This window comes from Salvelinus fontinalis, chromosome 4 (assembly GCF_029448725.1).
Source record: "Salvelinus fontinalis isolate EN_2023a chromosome 4, ASM2944872v1, whole genome shotgun sequence".
In the NCBI taxonomy this organism is placed as follows: Eukaryota; Metazoa; Chordata; class Actinopteri; order Salmoniformes; family Salmonidae; genus Salvelinus; species Salvelinus fontinalis.
The window spans coordinates 34,196,762-34,215,908 of record NC_074668.1 but is presented as its reverse complement, the minus strand read 5'-3'; the positions used below and the strand labels follow the sequence as shown (position 1 = coordinate 34,215,908).

Genomic DNA, 19,147 nt, shown 5'->3' with positions numbered 1-19,147 from the left:
AAGTCCAGCTGAAACTGTTTGGGGTTGCCCTGTACCATTACTGTTCCAGACTTATACAGATTTATATTAGCTGACTCCTCGTCCTCGTTGTCAAGAATCCTGAGTTTCCACCACTCGTTAACCCCCCCTCTCTTAACAGAGGGGTAGTGTGCTAATATAGCACTGTGCCATGCCAGGGGATGGTTTGTGTGGAAGATAAGGTTACTGATGTTCCCATTTTTGTAATAGTCAGCAAAAAGTGTCTCTTGATTTTCCAAAAGGAGCTTCATTTTGTGCTCTTTTCTTGCCTTGTCATTCTTCACACTCACAGGGTACAGTATTTTAATTACCTCTGAACAGCGGGAGGCAGCTTCTAAGGCCTCTCCATTTGTTTGGGGTAGACTATTTGACTCTCCTGCCATTGTTGGGCTAATGGTCTTTTGACACCTCTCACTTGACACGTCAGTGCTAGTTGAAGCTGTATCAAGCTTGGCAATTATGTTTCATTCAATGCTTATAAAGTAATGTCATGTATTTTTCTTCTTGGCTTTTGGCAATAGAATATAGTTTCATACTAAACATTACTCACTCAGTTCCAGGTTGGGTGGTGTTTTCAGGTTTCTGTTGTTTTCCAGAGAATTTGCTGTGTAATAATCCTTGGTATTTGTGAATCTTTCAGGTGATTCCGTAATTCCGTCCAAAATCAGGATGTAGGTTTTGAGTTTTGATTTGAATTTAGGGTTATGTTGTAGAGGGTAGCATCCTGTATGTGTTCCTGACAAAAAATCCAAGTTTAACTAACTCTAAATCTATATTTTTTAAAGAAAATGCTGAAAAATGCAGGAGCTCATCTGATCATGACCTGTCTCGCTCTCTCTCTGTCTCGCTCTCTCTCTGTCTCGCTCTCTCTCTGTCTCGCTCTCTCTCTGTCTCGCTCTCTCTCTGTCTCGCTCTCTCTCTGTCTCGCTCTCTCTCTGTCTCGCTCTCTCTCTGTCTCGCTCTCTCTCTGTCTCGCTCTCTCTCTGTCTCGCTCTCTCTCTGTCTCGCTCTCTCTCTGTCTCGCTCTCTCTCTGTCTCGCTCTCTCTCTGTCTCGCTCTCTCTCTGTCTCGCTCTCTCCCTGTCTCGCTCTCTCCCTGTCTCGCTCTCTCCCTGTCTCGCTCTCTCCCTGTCTCGCTCTCTCCCTGTCTCGCTCTCTCCCTGTCTCGCTCTCTCCCTGTCTCGCTCTCTCCCTGTCTCGCTCTCTCTCTGTCTCGCTCTCTCTCTGTCTCGCTCTCTCTCTGTCTCGCTCTCTCTCTGTCTCGCTCTCTCTCTGTCTCGCTCTCTCTCTGTCTCGCTCTCTCTCTGTCTCGCTCTCTCTCTGTCTCGCTCTCTCTCTGTCTCGCTCTCTCTCTGTCTCGCTCTCTCTCTGTCTCGCTCTCTCTCTGTCTCGCTCTCTCTCTGTCTCGCTCTCTCTCTGTCTCGCTCTCTCTCTGTCTCGCTCTCTCTCTGTCTCGCTCTCTCTCTGTCTCGCTCTCTCTCTGTCTCGCTCTCTCTCTGTCTCGCTCTCTCTCTGTCTCGCTCTCTCTCTGTCTCGCTCTCTCTCTGTCTCGCTCTCTCTCTGTCTCGCTCTCTCTCTGTCTCGCTCTCTCTCTGTCTCGCTCTCTCTCTGTCTCGCTCTCTCTCTGTCTCGCTCTCTCCCTGTCTCGCTCTCTCCCTGTCTCGCTCTCTCCCTGTCTCGCTCTCTCCCTGTCTCGCTCTCTCCCTGTCTCGCTCTCTCCCTGTCTCGCTCTCTCCCTGTCTCGCTCTCTCCCTGTCTCGCTCTCTCTCTGTCTCGCTCTCTCTCTGTCTCGCTCTCGCTCTGTCTCGCTCTGTCTCGCTCTGTCTCGCTCTGTCTCGCTCTGTCTCGCTCTGTCTCGCTCTGTCTCGCTCTGTCTCGCTCTGTCTCGCTCTGTCTCGCTCTGTCTCGCTCTGTCTCGCTCTGTCTCGCTCTGTCTCGCTCTGTCTCGCTCTGTCTCGCTCTGTCTCGCTCTGTCTGTCTGTCTCCTTTCTCTCTGCCTCTTTCTTTCTCTCTGCCTCTTTCTTTCTCTCTGCCTCTTTCTTTCTCTCTGCCTCTTTCTTTCTCCTCTCTCTCTCTCTCTCTCTCTCTCTCTCTCTCTCTCTCTCTCTCTCTCTCTCTCTCTCTCTCTCTCTCTCTCTCCTTTTGTGTCTGTCTGTCTCTCTCTCTCAATTCAATTTCAATTCAATTGACTTTAATGACATGGTAGGTTCGTTATTACTTACATTGTCAAAGTATACATATCGAAAAATAAAAATCAAATATATATGTATATATATACAAAATATATATATATTTATATATAAATAAATGGTGGGACCAACAGCAATAATAACAGTAGTAGTGGACATGGGATTACCATTAACAACAACAACAATATTAATCAGAACAACAATAAATTAAAGCAACAGTAGTAGACCAGTGTCAATATGACTTGAGAAGACATATGACCTGGTATGAAAGACAAAACAAAACTAAGCTAAATGGGAAATATTATCAATATTACTTTGCATTTTTCACTGGCTGTCCCTCAGGTTGTGGCAGGAGGACACATATTTGGCTGCCAAAACTGCACATTTTGGCTTTTCACCCAATAAATATTTGATTTTTTCTTCATCTTTTATAGTTTCAAATTCTTTGTATTGAGTTATAATTTTGGGAAAGAAATATGCTCTTAGGTCTGAGTATTTGTCACAGTGTAGTAGGAAATGCACCTCTGTCTCTACCTCTCCTCTGGAGCAGAGTGAGCACAGCCTGTCCTCTCTGGGCAGCCAGGTTTGTCTGTGACGACCGGTCTCTATAGCCAGACGGTGCTCACTGAGTCTGTACCTAGTCAATGTTTTCCTCAGTTTTCTATCAGTCACAGTGGTCAGATAGTCTGCCACCATGTACTGTCTGTTTAGAGCCAAATAGCATTGAAGTTTACTTTGATTTTTTGTGGTGTCTTTCCAATAGGTTATATATTTTTCTTTTTGTTTTGTGATGATTTGGTTGGGCCAGATTTTCTGAGGGCTGTCCCGAGGCTCTATGGGGTTGGTTTGGGTTGGTGAACTGAGCCTCAGAACCAGCTGGCTGAGGGGACTCTTCTCTGGTTTCATCTCTTGACATTGTAGAGCTGTGTGATGGAATGTTTTAGGGTCACTTGTTTTTAGATGGTTGTAAAATTTGATGGCTCTTTTTTCTATTCGAATGAGGAGGGGGTATTGGCCCAATTCTGCCCTACATGCGTTATTTGGAGTTTTTCTTTGTACTTGCAATACAGTCTTGCAAAACTCTGCATGCAATATTTCAGTTGGATGTTTGTCCCATTTAGTGAATTCATTATTAGAGAGTGGACCCCATACTTCACTGCCATATAGAGCAATTGGTTCTATAACTGATTGAAAAATTTTGAGCCAGATTCTAATTGGAATTTCAATTTTGATGTTCCTTTTAATGGCATAGAATGCTCTTCTTGCTTTGTCTCTCAGCTCATTCACAGCCATGTGAAAGCTACCTGTGTTGCTCATATTTAGTCCTAGATATGTGTAGTTTTTGGTGTGTTCTAATAGAACTGTGTCCAAATAGAATTTATATTTGTCATCCTTATTTCCCCACCTTTTTTGGAATATCATTATATTTGTTTTTTTTAGGTTAACGGTCAGAGCCCAGGTCTGACAGAACCTGTGAAGACGATCTAGGTGCTGCTGTAACCCCTCTTTAGTGGGAGACAGCAGCACCAGGTCATCTGCGTACAGCAGACACTTGATTTCAGTGTTTTGTAGGGTGATACCAGGTGCTGCCGATTCTTCTAATGTTTTTGCCAATTCATTAATGTAGATGTTAAATAATGTTGGACTTATTGGGCAGCCCTGTTTCACTCCCCGCCCCTGAGAGAAGAAGTCTGTTTGCTTGTTGCCAATTTTAACCGCACATTTGTTTTTAGTGTACATTGATTTAATAAAATCATATGTTTTCCCTCCAATACCACTTTCTATTAGTTTATAAAAAAGACCTTCGTGCCAAATTGAATCAAATGCTTTCTTGAAATCTACAAAACACGAGTAGATTTTGCCTTTGTTTTGGTTAACTTGTTTATCAATTAGAGTGTGGAGGGTGTAAATGTGGTCTGTTGTACGATAATTTTTCAGAAATCCAATCTGGCTTCTGCTCAGGACGTTGTGTTCGTCAAGGAAATGATGTAGTCTGCTATTTATAATACTGCAGAGAATTTTCCCCAAGTTGCTGTTAACGCAAATTCCTCTGTAATTATTTGGGTCAAATTTGTCTCCATTTTTATAGATTGGTGTGATCAATCCTTGGTTCCAAATATCGGGGAAAATACCTGCAGTGAGGATAATGTTGAAGAGTTTGAGTATAGCCAATTTGAATTTGTGGTCTGTATATTTGATCATTTCATTTAAAATACCATCAGCACCACAGGCCTTTTTGGGTTGGAGATTGCATAGTTTTTCCAATAATTCTTCTTCTGTAATTGGGGTATCTCTCTCTGTCTCTCTCTCCTTCTCTCTCTCCTTCTCTCTCTCTCTGTCTCTCTCTCCTTCTCTCTCTCTCTCTGTCTCTCTCTCTGTCTCTCTCTCCTTCTCTCTCTCTCTCTCTCTCTCTCTCTCTCTCTCCTTTTGTGTCTGTCTGTCTCTCTCTCTCTCTGTCTCTCTCTCCTTCTCTCTCTCTCTGTCTCTCTCTCCTTCTCTCTCTCTCTCTGTCTCTCTCTCTGTCTCTCTCTCCTTCTCTCTCTCTCGCTCTGTCTCGCTCTGTCTCGCTCTGTCTCGCTCTGTCTCGCTCTGTCTCGCTCTGTCTCGCTCTGTCTCGCTCTGTCTGTCTGTCTCCTTTCTCTCTGCCTCTTTCTTTCTCTCTGCCTCTTTCTTTCTCTCTGCCTCTTTCTTTCTCTCTGCCTCTTTCTTTCTCTCTCTCTCTCTCTCTCTCTCTCTCTCTCTCTCTCTCTCTCTCCTTTTGTGTCTGTCTGTCTCTCTCTCTCTCTGTCTCTCTCTCCTTCTCTCTCTCCTTCTCTCTCTCTCTGTCTCTCTCTCCTTCTCTCTCTCTCTCTGTCTCTCTCTCTGTCTCTCTCTCCTTCTCTCTCTCTCTCTCTCTCTCTCTCTCTCCTTTTGTGTCTGTCTGTCTCTCTCTCTCTCTGTCTCTCTCTCCTTCTCTCTCTCCTTCTCTCTCTCTCTGTCTCTCTCTCCTTCTCTCTCTCTCTCTGTCTCTCTCTCTGTCTCTCTCTCCTTCTCTCTCTCTCTCTCTCTCTCTCCTTTTGTGTCTGTCTGTCTCTCTCTCTCTCTGTCTCTCTCTCCTTCTCTCTCTCCTTCTCTCTCTCTCTGTCTCTCTCTCCTTCTCTCTCTCTCTCTGTCTCTCTCTCTGTCTCTCTCTGTCTCGCTCTGTCTCGCTCTGTCTCGCTCTGTCTCGCTCTGTCTCGCTCTGTCTCGCTCTGTCTCGCTCTGTCTCGCTCTGTCTCGCTCTGTCTCGCTCTGTCTCGCTCTGTCTGTCTGTCTGTCTCCTTTCTCTCTGCCTCTTTCTTTCTCTCTGCCTCTTTCTTTCTCTCTGCCTCTTTCTTTCTCTCTGCCTCTTTCTTTCTCTCTGCCTCTTTCTTTCTCTCTGCCTCTTTCTTTCTCTCTGCCTCTTTCTTTCTCTCTCTCTCTCTCTCTCTCTCTCTCTCTCTCTCTCTCTCTCTCTCTCTCTCTCTCTCTCTCTCTCTCTCCTTTTGTGTCTGTCTGTCTCTCTCTCTCTCTGTCTCTCTCTCCTTCTCTCTCTCCTTCTCTCTCTCTCTGTCTCTCTCTCCTTCTCTCTCTCTCTCTGTCTCTCTCTCTGTCTCTCTCTCCTTCTCTCTCTCTCTCTCTCTCTCTCTCTCCATTTGTGTCTGTCTGTCTCTCTCTCTCTCTGTCTCTCTCTCCTTCTCTCTCTCCTTCTCTCTCTCTCTGTCTCTCTCTCCTTCTCTCTCTCTCTCTGTCTCTCTCTCTGTCTCTCTCTCCTTCTCTCTCTCTCGCTCTGTCTCGCTCTGTCTCGCTCTGTCTCGCTCTGTCTCGCTCTGTCTCGCTCTGTCTCGCTCTGTCTCGCTCTGTCTCGCTCTGTCTCGCTCTGTCTCGCTCTGTCTCGCTCTGTCTGTCTGTCTCCTTTCTCTCTGCCTCTTTCTTTCTCTCTGCCTCTTTCTTTCTCTCTGCCTCTTTCTTTCTCTCTGCCTCTTTCTTTCTCTCTGCCTCTTTCTTTCTCTCTGCCTCTTTCTTTCTCTCTCTCTCTCTCTCTCTCTCTCTCTCTCTCTCTCTCTCTCTCTCCTTTTGTGTCTGTCTGTCTCTCTCTCTCTCTGTCTCTCTCTCCTTCTCTCTCTCCTTCTCTCTCTCTCTGTCTCTCTCTCCTTCTCTCTCTCTCTCTGTCTCTCTCTCTGTCTCTCTCTCTGTCTCTCTCTCCTTCTCTCTCTCTCTCTCTCTCTCTCTCTCTCCTTTTGTGTCTGTCTGTCTCTCTCTCTCTCTGTCTCTCTCTCCTTCTCTCTCTCCTTCTCTCTCTCTCTGTCTCTCTCTCCTTCTCTCTCTCTCTGTCTCTCTCTCTGTCTCTCTCTCCTTCTCTCTCTCTCTCTCTCTCTGTCTCTCTCTCCTTCTCTCTCTCTCTCTCCTTTGGTGTGTGTGTGTCTGGGGCCTCAGTTTCTGCAGCAATAGAGCAATCAACACGATAACGGAATAACGGAAGCGTTGCCTTTTCTCTTTGTGTGGTTCCCAGGAGTTGCAGACAAGCATCCTGTCGCTGGCCACCAAGATCCTGATGGGATGTGACGAGGTGCTGGAAACCCTGCAGCAGGTGACCGCCGCTCTCATCAACAGTGACATCACTGACCGAGAGACCAGGTGACCCTCACTCCTCTACCATTGCTTTTCCTGTTACCTGTCAACCTGTCATTTTACGTGTTGTATGCCTACCCCTAACTCTCTTGACCTTTTGCTTGTCTATCTGCATGTTCCCCTTGTATGCATATGAATCCCTTTCTATGCATTTCCCTCAAACTCCCTTCTACATACCTCTTATCCCACTTCTCTCTCCTTCCGGTCCGCAGGCTGAAGGGCCTGGAGCAGATGACCAAGGCTACCATGCTGGGCCACCTGCTGCCAGTGCTGCTCACCTCTCTGATGCACCCCAACCTGCAGACACTCAATCTGGCTGACGCTCTCATGCCCCAGCTAGTGCAGCTAGTCCTCTACACCAGCCAGGTGGGGGGCTCAAACAAACACTCCCGTCTCACCTCAATGTAGATATTCTTCTCTAGTTTAGAACGTCTGTCTGTCGTCTCTGGTTTCTGTGGTGGACGATGGGCAGACGTGTTGTTCTTGTTAATTGAAAGTTGATGATAGTTTGGAAGGAGAATTAGTATATATATTTATAATATGGGTTTCTCCTGGTTATTTCCCAGACTGCTCTGCTGTTGAAGACCCAGTCTCCTCTCTTCACTGACAGCATTCCACTGGTAGGAGGGCCGCTGGGCCAAAAGACGCCTGCTGCTGATGATGACCAGTAAGAGTACACACGGTCCTCTGTAGGCAAGATGTATCAGGACCTAAAGCCTGGTTTTCCAAGTGTGTTTGTGTTTCTCTGTCCCTGATGACTGCATGACTTCCTCTGTCCTGCTCCAGCTTTAGAATCCTAGATGAGCGGGAGGAGCCAGGCTTCCTGACAGGCCTGAAGATCCCTGCCCCATGGGCTGCTGGGAAGACGGTGGAGACGGTCCACCCAGTGCGAGACAACTATAAGTTCAAAGAGACGGTCCACATCCCAGGGGCACGCTGCCTCTACCTGCGCTTTGACTCCCGCTGCTCCTCGCAGTACGACTACGACAAGGTGACCAATCCCTGCACCTCTCCACCCCACATCACATTTCCATGTTAAAGCTATGTCATAACATGTCTAATCTAGTTTTTCATTGCAAAGCTCTATGAGGAAGATATTTACTTGGTCTTTTCTCTCTGGTGTTCCAGTTGGTGATGTATGCCGGGCCCAACACTAACAGTCGTAAGGTGACTGAGTATGGAGGCAACACTCTGGGCTATGGCAGTCGCAGTGTCCTAGGGACAGGCTGGCCCAAAGACCTAGTCAAGGTGGAGGGGGACACAGTGACGTTCTCCTTTGAGATGAGGAGTGGGCGCGAGCACAACACCCCAGACAAAGCCATGTGGGGGTTCTCCTGCACTGTCCGAGCGCAGGTACACACAGCTGTGGATCACTGCACTGTTGTGAATACAGCATGAGTTCTGGCATGTTGCTGCCATGTTTGACATACACACCCAGACATTGTTACGTAGATCTGTCTCTGTTTTCCCGCAACAGGAATCATCAGAGGATGTCTCTGGGGGTCTCCCCTTCCTGGCAGACCTGGCGTTGGGTCTGTCTGTACTAGCCTGCTCCATGCTCCGCATCCTCTACAACGGACCTGAAGTAACCCGAGAGGAGGACGCCTGCCATGACCTGCTCTGCTCCAAGCTGCTCCAAAGGTGACTCAGCATAAATGGAGAATGATACAGAGCACACACTATAGATGGCACGAATGCACTGCAATGTAGCAGCACAGACATATACAGCTTTAACCAACTAAATAATAACACCCTAGTAAAATAACACAGGTGACACCGTGGCAGAGAGTGGGTACCAGGACAGCCGAGACTAAAAGCTATCCATTTCCTCCAGGTGCCAATGGCAGGTGGAAGCTAATGGTGCCATCTCTCCAGCCCTAACCCCCAGCCCCTCTCCGCTACCCCTCACCATCGAGGAGGACCGGGAGTTCACCTACCCCTCTGACGTGCTCATCCCTCCTCCGGGCCTCATGCCTGGGGCCTACTTTGACCTGCCCCGCATCCGCCTGCCTCCAGGCATCATGAGCCGGCTACGAGAGGTGTCCGGCAGGGCGCGGCCACAGTTCCGTCCCAGCATCAAGTAAGAAGTGGTGACCATATATACCACATATTCAACTGCCATTCCAATTCTATTTTAACCAGTAATTTCTGCCCATCCGCTCCCCCTTTTCTCTCTGGCTTGCCCGTGTCAGGGAGGTGATCAGGCCAGACGTTATGGAGGAGGTCATAGTGTCGTGTGTGATAAAACACCTGACGCTGGTGGATGCTCTCCAGTCGCTCGTCAACTTTCAGTACCGCGAGGAGCACGCTGAGGAGTACGACCTGCTCTGTAAGATAATGGCTGAGACTTTCAAGAAGATCAACGCCATGGAGCGCCAGCTGCAGGTACACAAGTGGCTAGTATAGTCTGCTTTTCCCTCTCCAAGTGGGTGTGTGTAGAACTTTGTTTGTTGCCATCCATCAGAGTGTAGCAGAGCTGGAGCAGAAGTGGCAGAACGAGGTGGAGGAAGCTCAGCAGGGAAAGCTGGAGAACAATGCTCCTTTCTTCCACGACTATCACTTCTTTGAGGTACACATCCCTTCACCTCCGATTCTCATAAAGTTGTACACTGTTCAGCAAATATAATTAGTTTTTGTTTCCCCAGAACAAAATGAAGGAACTAGAATTGCTGTGTTCACTAAAGGAGGTCCCACTGGACTGGAGTGATTTGGAAAACGTTGTCCTCACACTGAGGTAAGACATTGGAGAAGAGCCACGTGACAATGCAGATGTTAAGACTGCTAAGGTAACATCTGCATTGCTTAGATGACAAATCTTCCTCCGTTTTGTCTTCTGGTTTATCGTCTACATTTGTCCACAGGGAGAAGTTCTTCCAGGAGGTGAACTCCGTCCACCTGAAGAGTGGTGTGCCGCTGGCCAAAACCAAAGCCCTGGTGAAGAGCCTGATGAACCGCACAGAGCTGCTGCTCCATGTCACCATCGCTCCTCACTGCAGGAGCCTAACCACCACACCTGCTGGCACGCCAGGTACCCCTCAGCTTACACTTCCTTACATAACCACCTCCCCAGCCTACTCCACCTCCCTAGCCTACACCTGCTTCTCTATACCCCTCTCCTGATTTACTGTGACTGCCTGTATATAGTATGGTAAAATAGAGGTGACTGATTGACTTTTTGTTGTTGTGTGGCAGCCTGTAAGTCTGTGTCAGACACTAAGACGGTGATCCCCGGGGTGAAGCAGCCAGTCTTTCTGCGAAGCATGTCTGCACCCTCCGACCTGGAGATGATCGCCAACCAGGACCTTGAGTTCCCACACAGCAGCCAAAGGTTCACTGTCCACAAAAATCTCTTTGATACAGAGAAAGTGTATTACAAGCATAACTACACTAAGTTGATGATGGATGGAGAGAGTACTCACCCCTCTACGTTATTCTCCTCTACTGCAGGAGGCGACACCACCCCACCAGTCACCGTAGCAGCTCTTTCACACTGCTCCAGTCTCTAGCCATGGAGGACAGCCGGGACAAGCCAACGTACAGTGTGCTGCTGGGACAGCTCTTTGCTTTCATAGGGACCTTGCCCGACCAGTCTGTAAGTCCAGCCGTCCCCCACAGTCACTGCACATTGAATTCTGTTTTTGGTGCCAAACAATTAGAGAACTTGAGTCTATTCATATTTTACCCTTGTTCTGCCTCCTCCAGGTGTCCAGCAGCAGTTTCCTGTCTGCGGCTCAGACACGGTGGAGGCGGGGCAGCACAAGGAAGCAGGCCCTCGTTCACATGAGGGAGCTGCTCACTGCCGCAGTCAGGGTAGGTGGGGTCACTCACCTGGTGGGACCTGTTACCATGGTGCTGCAGGGAGGGCCCAGGTAAGGCATGGACACACACTGACACACAAACCTACCATTAATATATCTTCATGGTTTGTTTTCATTTGGGAGAATTTATTTTACAATTATAGTTATTGTTTCCTTTCACAATATAACAATGCAATTGAATTATATTTAACACTAAACAATAACTTGACAGACATTAATATACAGTTGAAGTCAGAAGTTTACATACACCTTGGCCAAATACATTTAAATCCAGTTTCACAATTCCTGACATTTAATCCTAGTAAAAATGCCCTGTCTTAGGTCAGTTAGGATCACCACTTTATTTTAAGAATGTGAAATGTCAGAATAATAGTAGAGAGAATGATATATTTCACCTTTTATTTCTTTCATCACATTCCCAGTGGGTCAGAAGTTTACATGCACTCAATTAGTATTTTGTAGCATTGCCTTTAAATTGTTTAACTTGGGTTAAATGTTTGGGTAGCTTTCCACAAGCTTCCCACAATAAGTTGGGTGAATTTTGGCCCATTCCTCCTGACAGAGCTGGTGTAACTGAGTCAGGTTTGTAGGCCTTGCTCATACACGCTTTTTCAGTACAATCTCTAAGCTGGAGATATCTCTAGAAGTTATGTTTCTGTAAAATATACTTGTTCCTTAGTTCTTCAAAAGAGGTTCTTGATATAGACACGTAATGTTGTATATCCCCTTTCTATACCAATCTTTCCAGAAAACCATGTGTACTCTTATTTTCAATTTAGTGTTATTCCATATCGAAGCAGAGTTTGTCAAGAAAGCCCTGTCCAATATCCAAATGTATTTTAGTGTATAATGCAGGAGAAATTCAATTTTATAAATGTTTCTGTGTCCTCTGTGCAGGATCGAGGAGCTGACCTGTGGGGGAATGGTGGAGCAGGTGCAGGAGGCCTTTGGGGAGACTATGACGTCTGTAGTGTCACTATGTGCCCGCTTCCCCATCGCTTGTTCTAACAGTATTGGCATGCTCTGCACCATCCCCTATACTAGGCAAGACAATTATTCTCTATCTTCCGAAATCCTCATGTTACTCTAGGAAAACGGCTTTGTTTGTTATCAGGAATAAACGACTCACCTCATTCTCCTGGCATCCAAAAATGCCTGACTTTCTAGAATTGCCATTCTCTAAACCCCCACATGTCTGCCCATGTGTTCCTGTAGGAGTGAGGAGCAGTGCCTGGTGCGCAGTGGTCTGGTCCAGCTCATGGACCGCCTGTGCAGCCTGAGTGGCCAGAGGGACTGCAGCTCCAATGAGAAGCAGACCAAGAAGCAGAAGGTGGCCACCATGGCCTGGGCTGCCTTCCAGGTGCTTGCCAACCGCTGCATCGAGTGGGAGAAGGTGGAAGGTATGCAAGATAGTTGGGGGGGGTAACTTATCAGCTTGTGAAATAGGTAGCCCACACCAAGAAATTAAGAGAACCTCAACGCTGAAGCAGAACATATGAGAATAATTTTCACTCAGATGTTTCCAATGTCTTGATGCTGTGCCTTTTAGCTAAAGAGGAATGTTTGAAAGGCTGTCTTCAGGGTCTACTAACAAAGTGAGGACAAAACGCAGAAGAATAGTTGGAGGTTAAAGTTAGGAAAGCTTGGCAAAAGTTGATTTTAGGCCAATAATTCAGAAACCAGAGGAAAGATGGGTATTTTCATGATCTGTGAATATAGATAATCAGACTTTAGGATGCAACCTCACATCAGTGTTTTCTACAGAGAGTACAGTGTGCGGTAATTCTTACTACTGCAGAAATCCCTCTCCCCCTCTCTTAAGGTGGTTCAACAGATGCGGTGCACTCAGGTCTGGCCCGGCAGGTGTCCAGCCTGCTGACCAACCATCTGGTCAGAGCCACCGAGTGCTGTGGGAACCAGGCAGCAGGGAACGATGCTCTGCAGGACGTTCTCAGCCTGCTCAACGACCTGTCCAGGTAACCACTAGCAAACAACAGGTCAAATACACATCACCTTCAGTCCTCTTGTGTTCTGTGTTTGTGAAATGACTGTTGTCGCCTTCTAATTATCTATGACTGTCTGGCGTTCCTCCAGGAGCCACATAGGGAAGGCTATCCTGAGCCAGCCAGCCTGTGTGTCCAAGCTCCTGTCCCTGCTGCTGGACCAGCGGCCGTCTCCCAAGCTGGTGCTGATCATCCTGCAGCTGTGCCGTGCTGCCCTGCCCCTGATGAGTGTAGAGGACTGTGGCAACGTGGCGCTACCCTCCTGGAGCTACTCCATCAACACCCTGGATGCTGAGCAGCAGGACGCCACCGACCCCGCCTCACGCATCGCCGCCCTGCTGCTGGCCAAGCTGGCTGACTACGTAGTACCAGGTAGGACTCTTTCATCTTGACATGTTGGTCATGAGATATCTGGCCTCTGTTAGACTGCTGTCTCTGACACCGTGTCCCCCACCAGGCTGCCAGACCCTGCTGTCCCCCAGCTCCTCAGAGCCAGACACCAGCCTGAGCCGCTCCAGCCCCAAGGGAACCCTGAAGTCAGATAAGGACGCTGGGGAGGAGTGCGAGGCTGTGGATGGCAAACTGTCCATCTTTATCCACAAGCGGGAGGACCAGTCCTCTCATGAGGTGCTACAGCCACTGCTCAGGTAATACTCATCGTAATACCTCCGGAGACCTTTTAACTTCATGTGTGCCAAACCATCCATGCAGTCTCTGACACCTGTGCTTTTCCTCCCTGGTGGCTTGCAGCAGCTCAGAAGGCCGGCCGTTCCGCCTTGGTACTGGAGCCAACATGGAGAAGGTGGTGAAAATGGATAGAGACATGACCAAGGTCAGGCCTGTTTTAAAGTTTTCATGTGGCTGCAAATGTCATTGGGGTGTCACCAAGTGAAAGAAGAATAGTGAAGAATTAAACCTAGTCAAGGCATATGTTCAAGAATCATACCATTTATTCCTGGCTGATCTGCTCCTTCCTCATCCCTCTCATTCACCTCACCAGAGTGGTAGCTGTGAGGTGATCACAGAGGAGGCTGCTGCCGCCCTGAGGAAGGCCAATAAGTGGGCCCAGTCTGGGCTGATAGTGAGTGTGGGCCCGCCTGTGGAGGCTCTGGTCCCGGAGGCTGCTGGAGGAGTCACCACGGGGGACAAGAAGAAGAGCGCTCAGACCGCTGTGTGTCGGGACAGGAACTCTGAACTGGCCAGGTTGGTGTGACACTCAAGCTGTGCAAGATTTATATTATGCCTTTTGTATAACCATAATACAAGTGGAATTGAATCTGCTACACTAGTTCTAGTTAACCAGAGGGGAGAACGGTTCTAACCGGTCTCCTCTCTTTCCCTCCACTGTTCAGGTCCGACCCAATCAGGCCCTTCATCAGTGGACATGTGGCCAACAGTATGGCTGCTGAGGTCATCGCCCTGCTGCACAGCCTGCTCACAGCTCCCGAGTCCAACACCGCCCAGATCTGGACCAGCACTGCAGAGAAGGTAAAGCACCATCAGAATGCGTAGGTTTTAGAGGCAGCTGCAGCCATTCTAAGGTCTACTTGCAGATGCTAGAGCCATGTAATTCTAAGAATATACTGTATATGAAGATCATAGTGATAACACATGGACTTACCGCTACTGATGACTGTGCCAGGTGCTGTCCAGAGCACTGATGTTCATCCCACAGCTGGGGAAGTATGCTGAGAGCATCCTGGAGAACGGTAGCAGCAGCGGCAGGAAGCTGGCTAAACTCCAGGCCATCGGCAGGCAGGCTGTGGCGGCACTCTGCGCCCTCGGAGGCTTCAAGGAGACCATCAAGATTGGCTCAGAGGTCCAGGTGGGTTAGGAGAGGAGCACAAGTTGATAGATCCATAAGAAGACTTAGCAGTACACCCTTAGCAACATGCATTGTACCTGTCTCTGTGGTGAAATTAACATGCTGGGTACATAGAACACTATACCAGGCCAACAGTGCTGTGGGCAGCAAGAGCTATAGCAGTGAATGGTCAGTGCATGTTTCTCATCATGGTCCCTCTGCTCCCTCAGGTGGTGGGTAAAGGAGTGCTGGGCAGCGTGGGTGTGGTCATGTCCATCAACGAGCAGGAGGGCATTGCCACGGTGAAGTTCCCTTCCTGCGAGTACAGGAAGGCCTGCAAGGCCTCAGACATCCTGACGGTGCCCATCTCCCGCCTCTGCACTCCCCGCTCTGAGGTAAGAACAGGGAGGGTTAGAGAAGTCAGACACACATAACGTAACTTGACTGAAAATTATGAAAGTGCTTTAATGTTCACTAGTAGACTAATTTAATGTTCTCTTCTCTTCTCATCCCTGTCCCTCTCCCCTTCCCCTCTTTCTCTCCCAGGCGATGCCCCTCTACAAGCTGTCCATCACAGAGAAGGTGGTGCAGGCGGTACAGTCCATGCTTCTGCCACAGGAGGGCAGTCTGTCCATCCACTCCTCCCTCCCCGCCTCAGGAGATGGCTCCAGTCCTGTTATGGCTGCCGTCCGCCTGTTGGCTGAAATCAGGACCAGGTAAATCACTACTGAGGACATTATCTTGGTCATAACGTTTTTCTGCTCCGAAAAGTGTGTCTCTGCACTAGGGCTGTGGTGGTCATGACATTTTGCCGGTTATTGTCATGCAAACAAGTGCCGATCTCATGGTAATTGACCGTTAATTAACATAAACACGTTTAGCTTCTCCAGGCCTCCACGCATACAAGCAGCATACAAGCAGCATACAAGCAGCATACAAGCAGCATACAAGCAGCATACCAGCCGCTTTTGGAACATCTTAATTAAAAAAAAAGTCTAAATCAATTTAATATACACATCACAATAAATCCATTATTTAATTTAGTCAGGTCTAAAGAAACATTATGAAGAAAGAACAGAATATAAGTTGGCCTACTGTGTGTTATCTGGCTATGCACCATGCTGTATGCTTGCTTGTTCATTTAGCAGACAAGACATGCCTATGAGTTCTGTGACGTTATTTAATATTATATGATTTTATAGTAAGAAGAATATAATTGAACTTAGAAAGGATATTTTTCCCATTCCGGACTTAGTGCACATATGAAGTGGCTATGTTGAGCGTAAAATATATCATTTGAAACTGGTCCTATACACTAGATTTAGAGTTATTTGTCAACTTTAGTTGTGAATGATACAAACCTTAGAATGTCTTAGAAATCAAAACATATATGGGCTGCATGATGCGACTAAAGGCTATTGATGATTTGCTTGCGCTCTGTTCCTCAGAGTTGGAGAGCCCATGGCATACAGAGTTTCACGATAATTGTAGGCTAACTCTGTAAGCCGCCCTGCACAATCAATGAACCAACAGTATCGCCTAGGCCTATACGTGCCTCATGGATAGAACATTTTGGAACATAGCAAAAAACCCATCCAGTATGCATAATAATACAGTCCACACTCAAAGTCGATTTCCTAGAATTTGTTTAATTTTGGAGTATAGGCTAGAACAGTGGTTCTCAATCCTGGTCCTGGGGACCCAAAGGGTTGCACTTTATTTATTTATTTTGCACTAGGACTACACACCTGATTCAAATCTTCAAAGTTTTTTGTTGAGATGGTCATTTGAATCAGCTGTGTAGTGCTAGAGCAAAAACAAAAATGTGTACCCTTTGGGTCCCCAGGACCAGGATTGAGAACCAGTGGGCTAGACTAATTATGATAAAAAATATTTAAAAAAATCTGCCATGCGTAATATGCAGTGGGCTATGTATTATATAACGGCACAATTGTTAATTTAGTTCTTTTTTGGGGGGGGGGTGGGGGGGCTAGGACTCATGGATGTATAGACATACATACTACCAGTAAAAAGTTTGGACAAAGCTACTCATACATGTTTTTAATTTTTTTTTATTTTAATTTTTAACATTGTAGAATAATAGTGAAGACATCAAAACTATGAAATAACACATATGGAATCATGTATTAACCAAAAAAAGTGTTGAACAAATCAAAACATATTTCAGATTCTTCAAAGTAACCACCCTTTGCCTTGACAGCTTTTCACACTCTTGGCATTCTCTCAACCAGCTTCATGAGGTAGTCACCTGGAATGCTCTTCCAACAGTCTTGAAGGAGTTTCTACAGCACTTGTTGGGATGAGATTGGATGATTGTAGAGGCCAGGTCATCAGATGCAGCACTCCATCACTCTCCTTAGTCAAATAGCCCTTACACAGCTAGGAGGTGTTTTGGGTCATTGTTCTGTTGAAAAGCAAATGATAGTCCCACTAAGCGCAAATCAGATGGGATGGTGTATCGCTGCAGAATGCTGTGGTAACCATGCTGGTTAAGTGTGCCTGGAATTTTAAATAAATCACTGACAGTGTCACCAGCAAAGCACCATCACACCTCCTCCATGCTTCACGGTGGGAACCGCACATGCGGAGATCATCCGTTCACCTACTCTTTGTCTCACAAAGACACGGCGGTTGGAACCCAAAATCTCTAATTTGGATTTCCACCCGTCTAATGTCCATTGCTCATGTTTCTTGGCCAAGCAAGTCTCTTCTACTTATTGGTATACTTTAGTAGTTTTCTTTGCATCAAACCAAAATCAAATAACATTTTATTAGTCACATGCGCCAAATACAACAGTGAAATGCTTACAAGCCCCTAACCAACAATGCAGTTTAAAAAATACAAATAAGAATAACAAGTAGTTAAAGAGCAGCAGTAACAATTAACAATAGCGAGACTATATACAGGGGGTACCGGTACAGAGTCCATGTGCAGGGGTACCGGTCGACCATGAAGGCCTGATTCCTTCTGGAAGGTTATCCCGTCTCCACAGAGGAACTCTAGAGCTCTGTCAGAGTGACCATCGGGTTCTTGATCACCTCCCTGACCAAGGCCCTTCTCCCCCGATTGCTCTGTTTGGCCAGGCGGGCCAGCTCCAGGAAGAGTCTTGGAGTCTTCTTCCGTTTAAGAATGGAGGCCACTGTGTACTTGGGGACCTTCAATGCTGCAGACATTTTTGGTACCCTTCCCCAGGTCTGTGCCTCGACACAATCCTGTCTCCGAGCTCTATGGACTATTACTTGGACCTCGTTGCTTGGTTTTTGCTCTGACATGCACTGTCAACTGTGGGACCTTATATAGACAGGTGTGTGCCTTTCCAAATCATGTCCAATCAATTGAATTTACCACAGGTGGGCTCCCAAGTTGTAGAAACTTTTCATGGAGGGTCAATAGAAACAGGATGCACCTGAGTCTCATAGCAAAGGGTCTGAATACTTATGTAAATGTGGCATTTCTGATTTTTATTTTTAAAACATTTGCAAAAAAATTTAACCTGTTTTTGCTTCATCATTAAGGGGTATTGTATGTAGATTGCTGAGGAAAATGTTTTATTTAATCAATTTTAGAATAAGGCTGAAATGTAACAAAATGTGTAAAAAGTACTTTCCTGAAAGCACTGTATTTGTTTTGCTTAGTTAATATTGAGGGTTAAATGTCTGTGTTCCAGGGCATGTCTGGTGATGGCCCAGCTCCTGGAGGACAGCTCGTTCTGTGAGGAGTTCATTCAGCAGTGTCCTGCTGCTGTGGAGGTGCTCAACCTAGTGGCCCAGGAGTGCAGTCCTGGTGAGTGACCACCCACTCTCACCCAGTAGCATAGTGCTCAATTACGAGACCACTTCTGCAATGCAGCATGACTTTACTTTCCTATATGACAGTAGTATTGATTGTGTGGAAGGAAGTATGGCTGCTGTGTGTAACAGTGCGTCTGTGTTGTGCAGGGGAGCGTCTCGGCATGGTTGAAGCACAGTGTGAGCGAGTGAGGATGCTGTACCGAGACTGCGCTCGCCCGCCACCCCCTCCCCTCCAGACAGACAGGCGCCAGGTGGGTTTCGCTGTAGCCTCTCAACTCATTTATCTACTGTCACTGAGATCTACTGATTTTAATAATGGACATAAATCCGTATTAGGAATTTTTGATTGATGAAGGGATTCCGATTGAGATTTGTAGGGCCAGTCTCCTAACTCTCTCTGCTCCGCTCCGTACCTCTCCCTAGCCCAAGGAGATGACGTGGTGTCCATCTAGGGGGTTCCCTCCAGTGCGTGCCTGCGTATTCTCATCCCGTCTCACCTCCGTCACCTTCCTGGCCGACCCCAGTGCTGGAGGAGGCCTGCCCAGGGGAACCTTCATCTATGCCACCTCACCTGTTCCTGTTCAGGTGGGCACCTCTACGCTAACTGGATGTCTTGGGAATGGCACTGGGTTTTATATGAATGAAAATTCAGTTTTGCGTGCTTATGAAGCAGGCTGACTAATTTGGAATCTTAAAATTCCTCTCTCTCTTTTTCCTGTAGGCGCCTTCCTTTTACTGGGAGATAGAGATAGCCTCCTATGGAGACTCAGAAGATGACAGTGGTCCTATTGCGTCTTTCGGCTTTGCCACAGAAGCAGAGAAGAGAGACGGAGCGTGGACCAACCCTGTTGGCACCTGCCTCTTTCACAAGTAT

At 47.2% G+C, this 19,147-nt stretch overlaps 1 protein-coding gene across 4 annotated transcripts in view; it reads left to right on the top strand.

The window, feature by feature from the left end:
* LOC129853589 (probable E3 ubiquitin-protein ligase HECTD4) overlaps positions 1-19,147 on the top strand; it is a 66,872-nt gene that overhangs the window by 24,765 nt on the left and 22,960 nt on the right. For all 4 annotated transcript variants that reach the window (XM_055919783.1, XM_055919781.1, XM_055919782.1 and 1 more), the window contains exons 18-46: positions 6,717-6,841; positions 7,048-7,201; positions 7,402-7,502; positions 7,622-7,826; positions 7,964-8,188; positions 8,313-8,476; positions 8,670-8,915; positions 9,028-9,220; positions 9,300-9,404; positions 9,481-9,569; positions 9,697-9,863; positions 10,028-10,163; positions 10,283-10,427; positions 10,538-10,704; positions 11,551-11,697; positions 11,869-12,053; positions 12,476-12,629; positions 12,748-13,028; positions 13,114-13,303; positions 13,407-13,488; positions 13,657-13,859; positions 14,009-14,144; positions 14,299-14,481; positions 14,691-14,855; positions 15,007-15,176; positions 18,150-18,265; positions 18,421-18,524; positions 18,697-18,858; positions 18,995-19,143. In XM_055919783.1, coding sequence (XP_055775758.1) covers positions 6,717-6,841; positions 7,048-7,201; positions 7,402-7,502; positions 7,622-7,826; positions 7,964-8,188; positions 8,313-8,476; positions 8,670-8,915; positions 9,028-9,220; positions 9,300-9,404; positions 9,481-9,569; positions 9,697-9,863; positions 10,028-10,163; positions 10,283-10,427; positions 10,538-10,704; positions 11,551-11,697; positions 11,869-12,053; positions 12,476-12,629; positions 12,748-13,028; positions 13,114-13,303; positions 13,407-13,488; positions 13,657-13,859; positions 14,009-14,144; positions 14,299-14,481; positions 14,691-14,855; positions 15,007-15,176; positions 18,150-18,265; positions 18,421-18,524; positions 18,697-18,858; positions 18,995-19,143 — 4,649 coding nt within the window. The remainder of the gene's footprint in view (positions 1-6,716; positions 6,842-7,047; positions 7,202-7,401; positions 7,503-7,621; positions 7,827-7,963; positions 8,189-8,312; positions 8,477-8,669; positions 8,916-9,027; positions 9,221-9,299; positions 9,405-9,480; positions 9,570-9,696; positions 9,864-10,027; positions 10,164-10,282; positions 10,428-10,537; positions 10,705-11,550; positions 11,698-11,868; positions 12,054-12,475; positions 12,630-12,747; positions 13,029-13,113; positions 13,304-13,406; positions 13,489-13,656; positions 13,860-14,008; positions 14,145-14,298; positions 14,482-14,690; positions 14,856-15,006; positions 15,177-18,149; positions 18,266-18,420; positions 18,525-18,696; positions 18,859-18,994; positions 19,144-19,147) is intronic.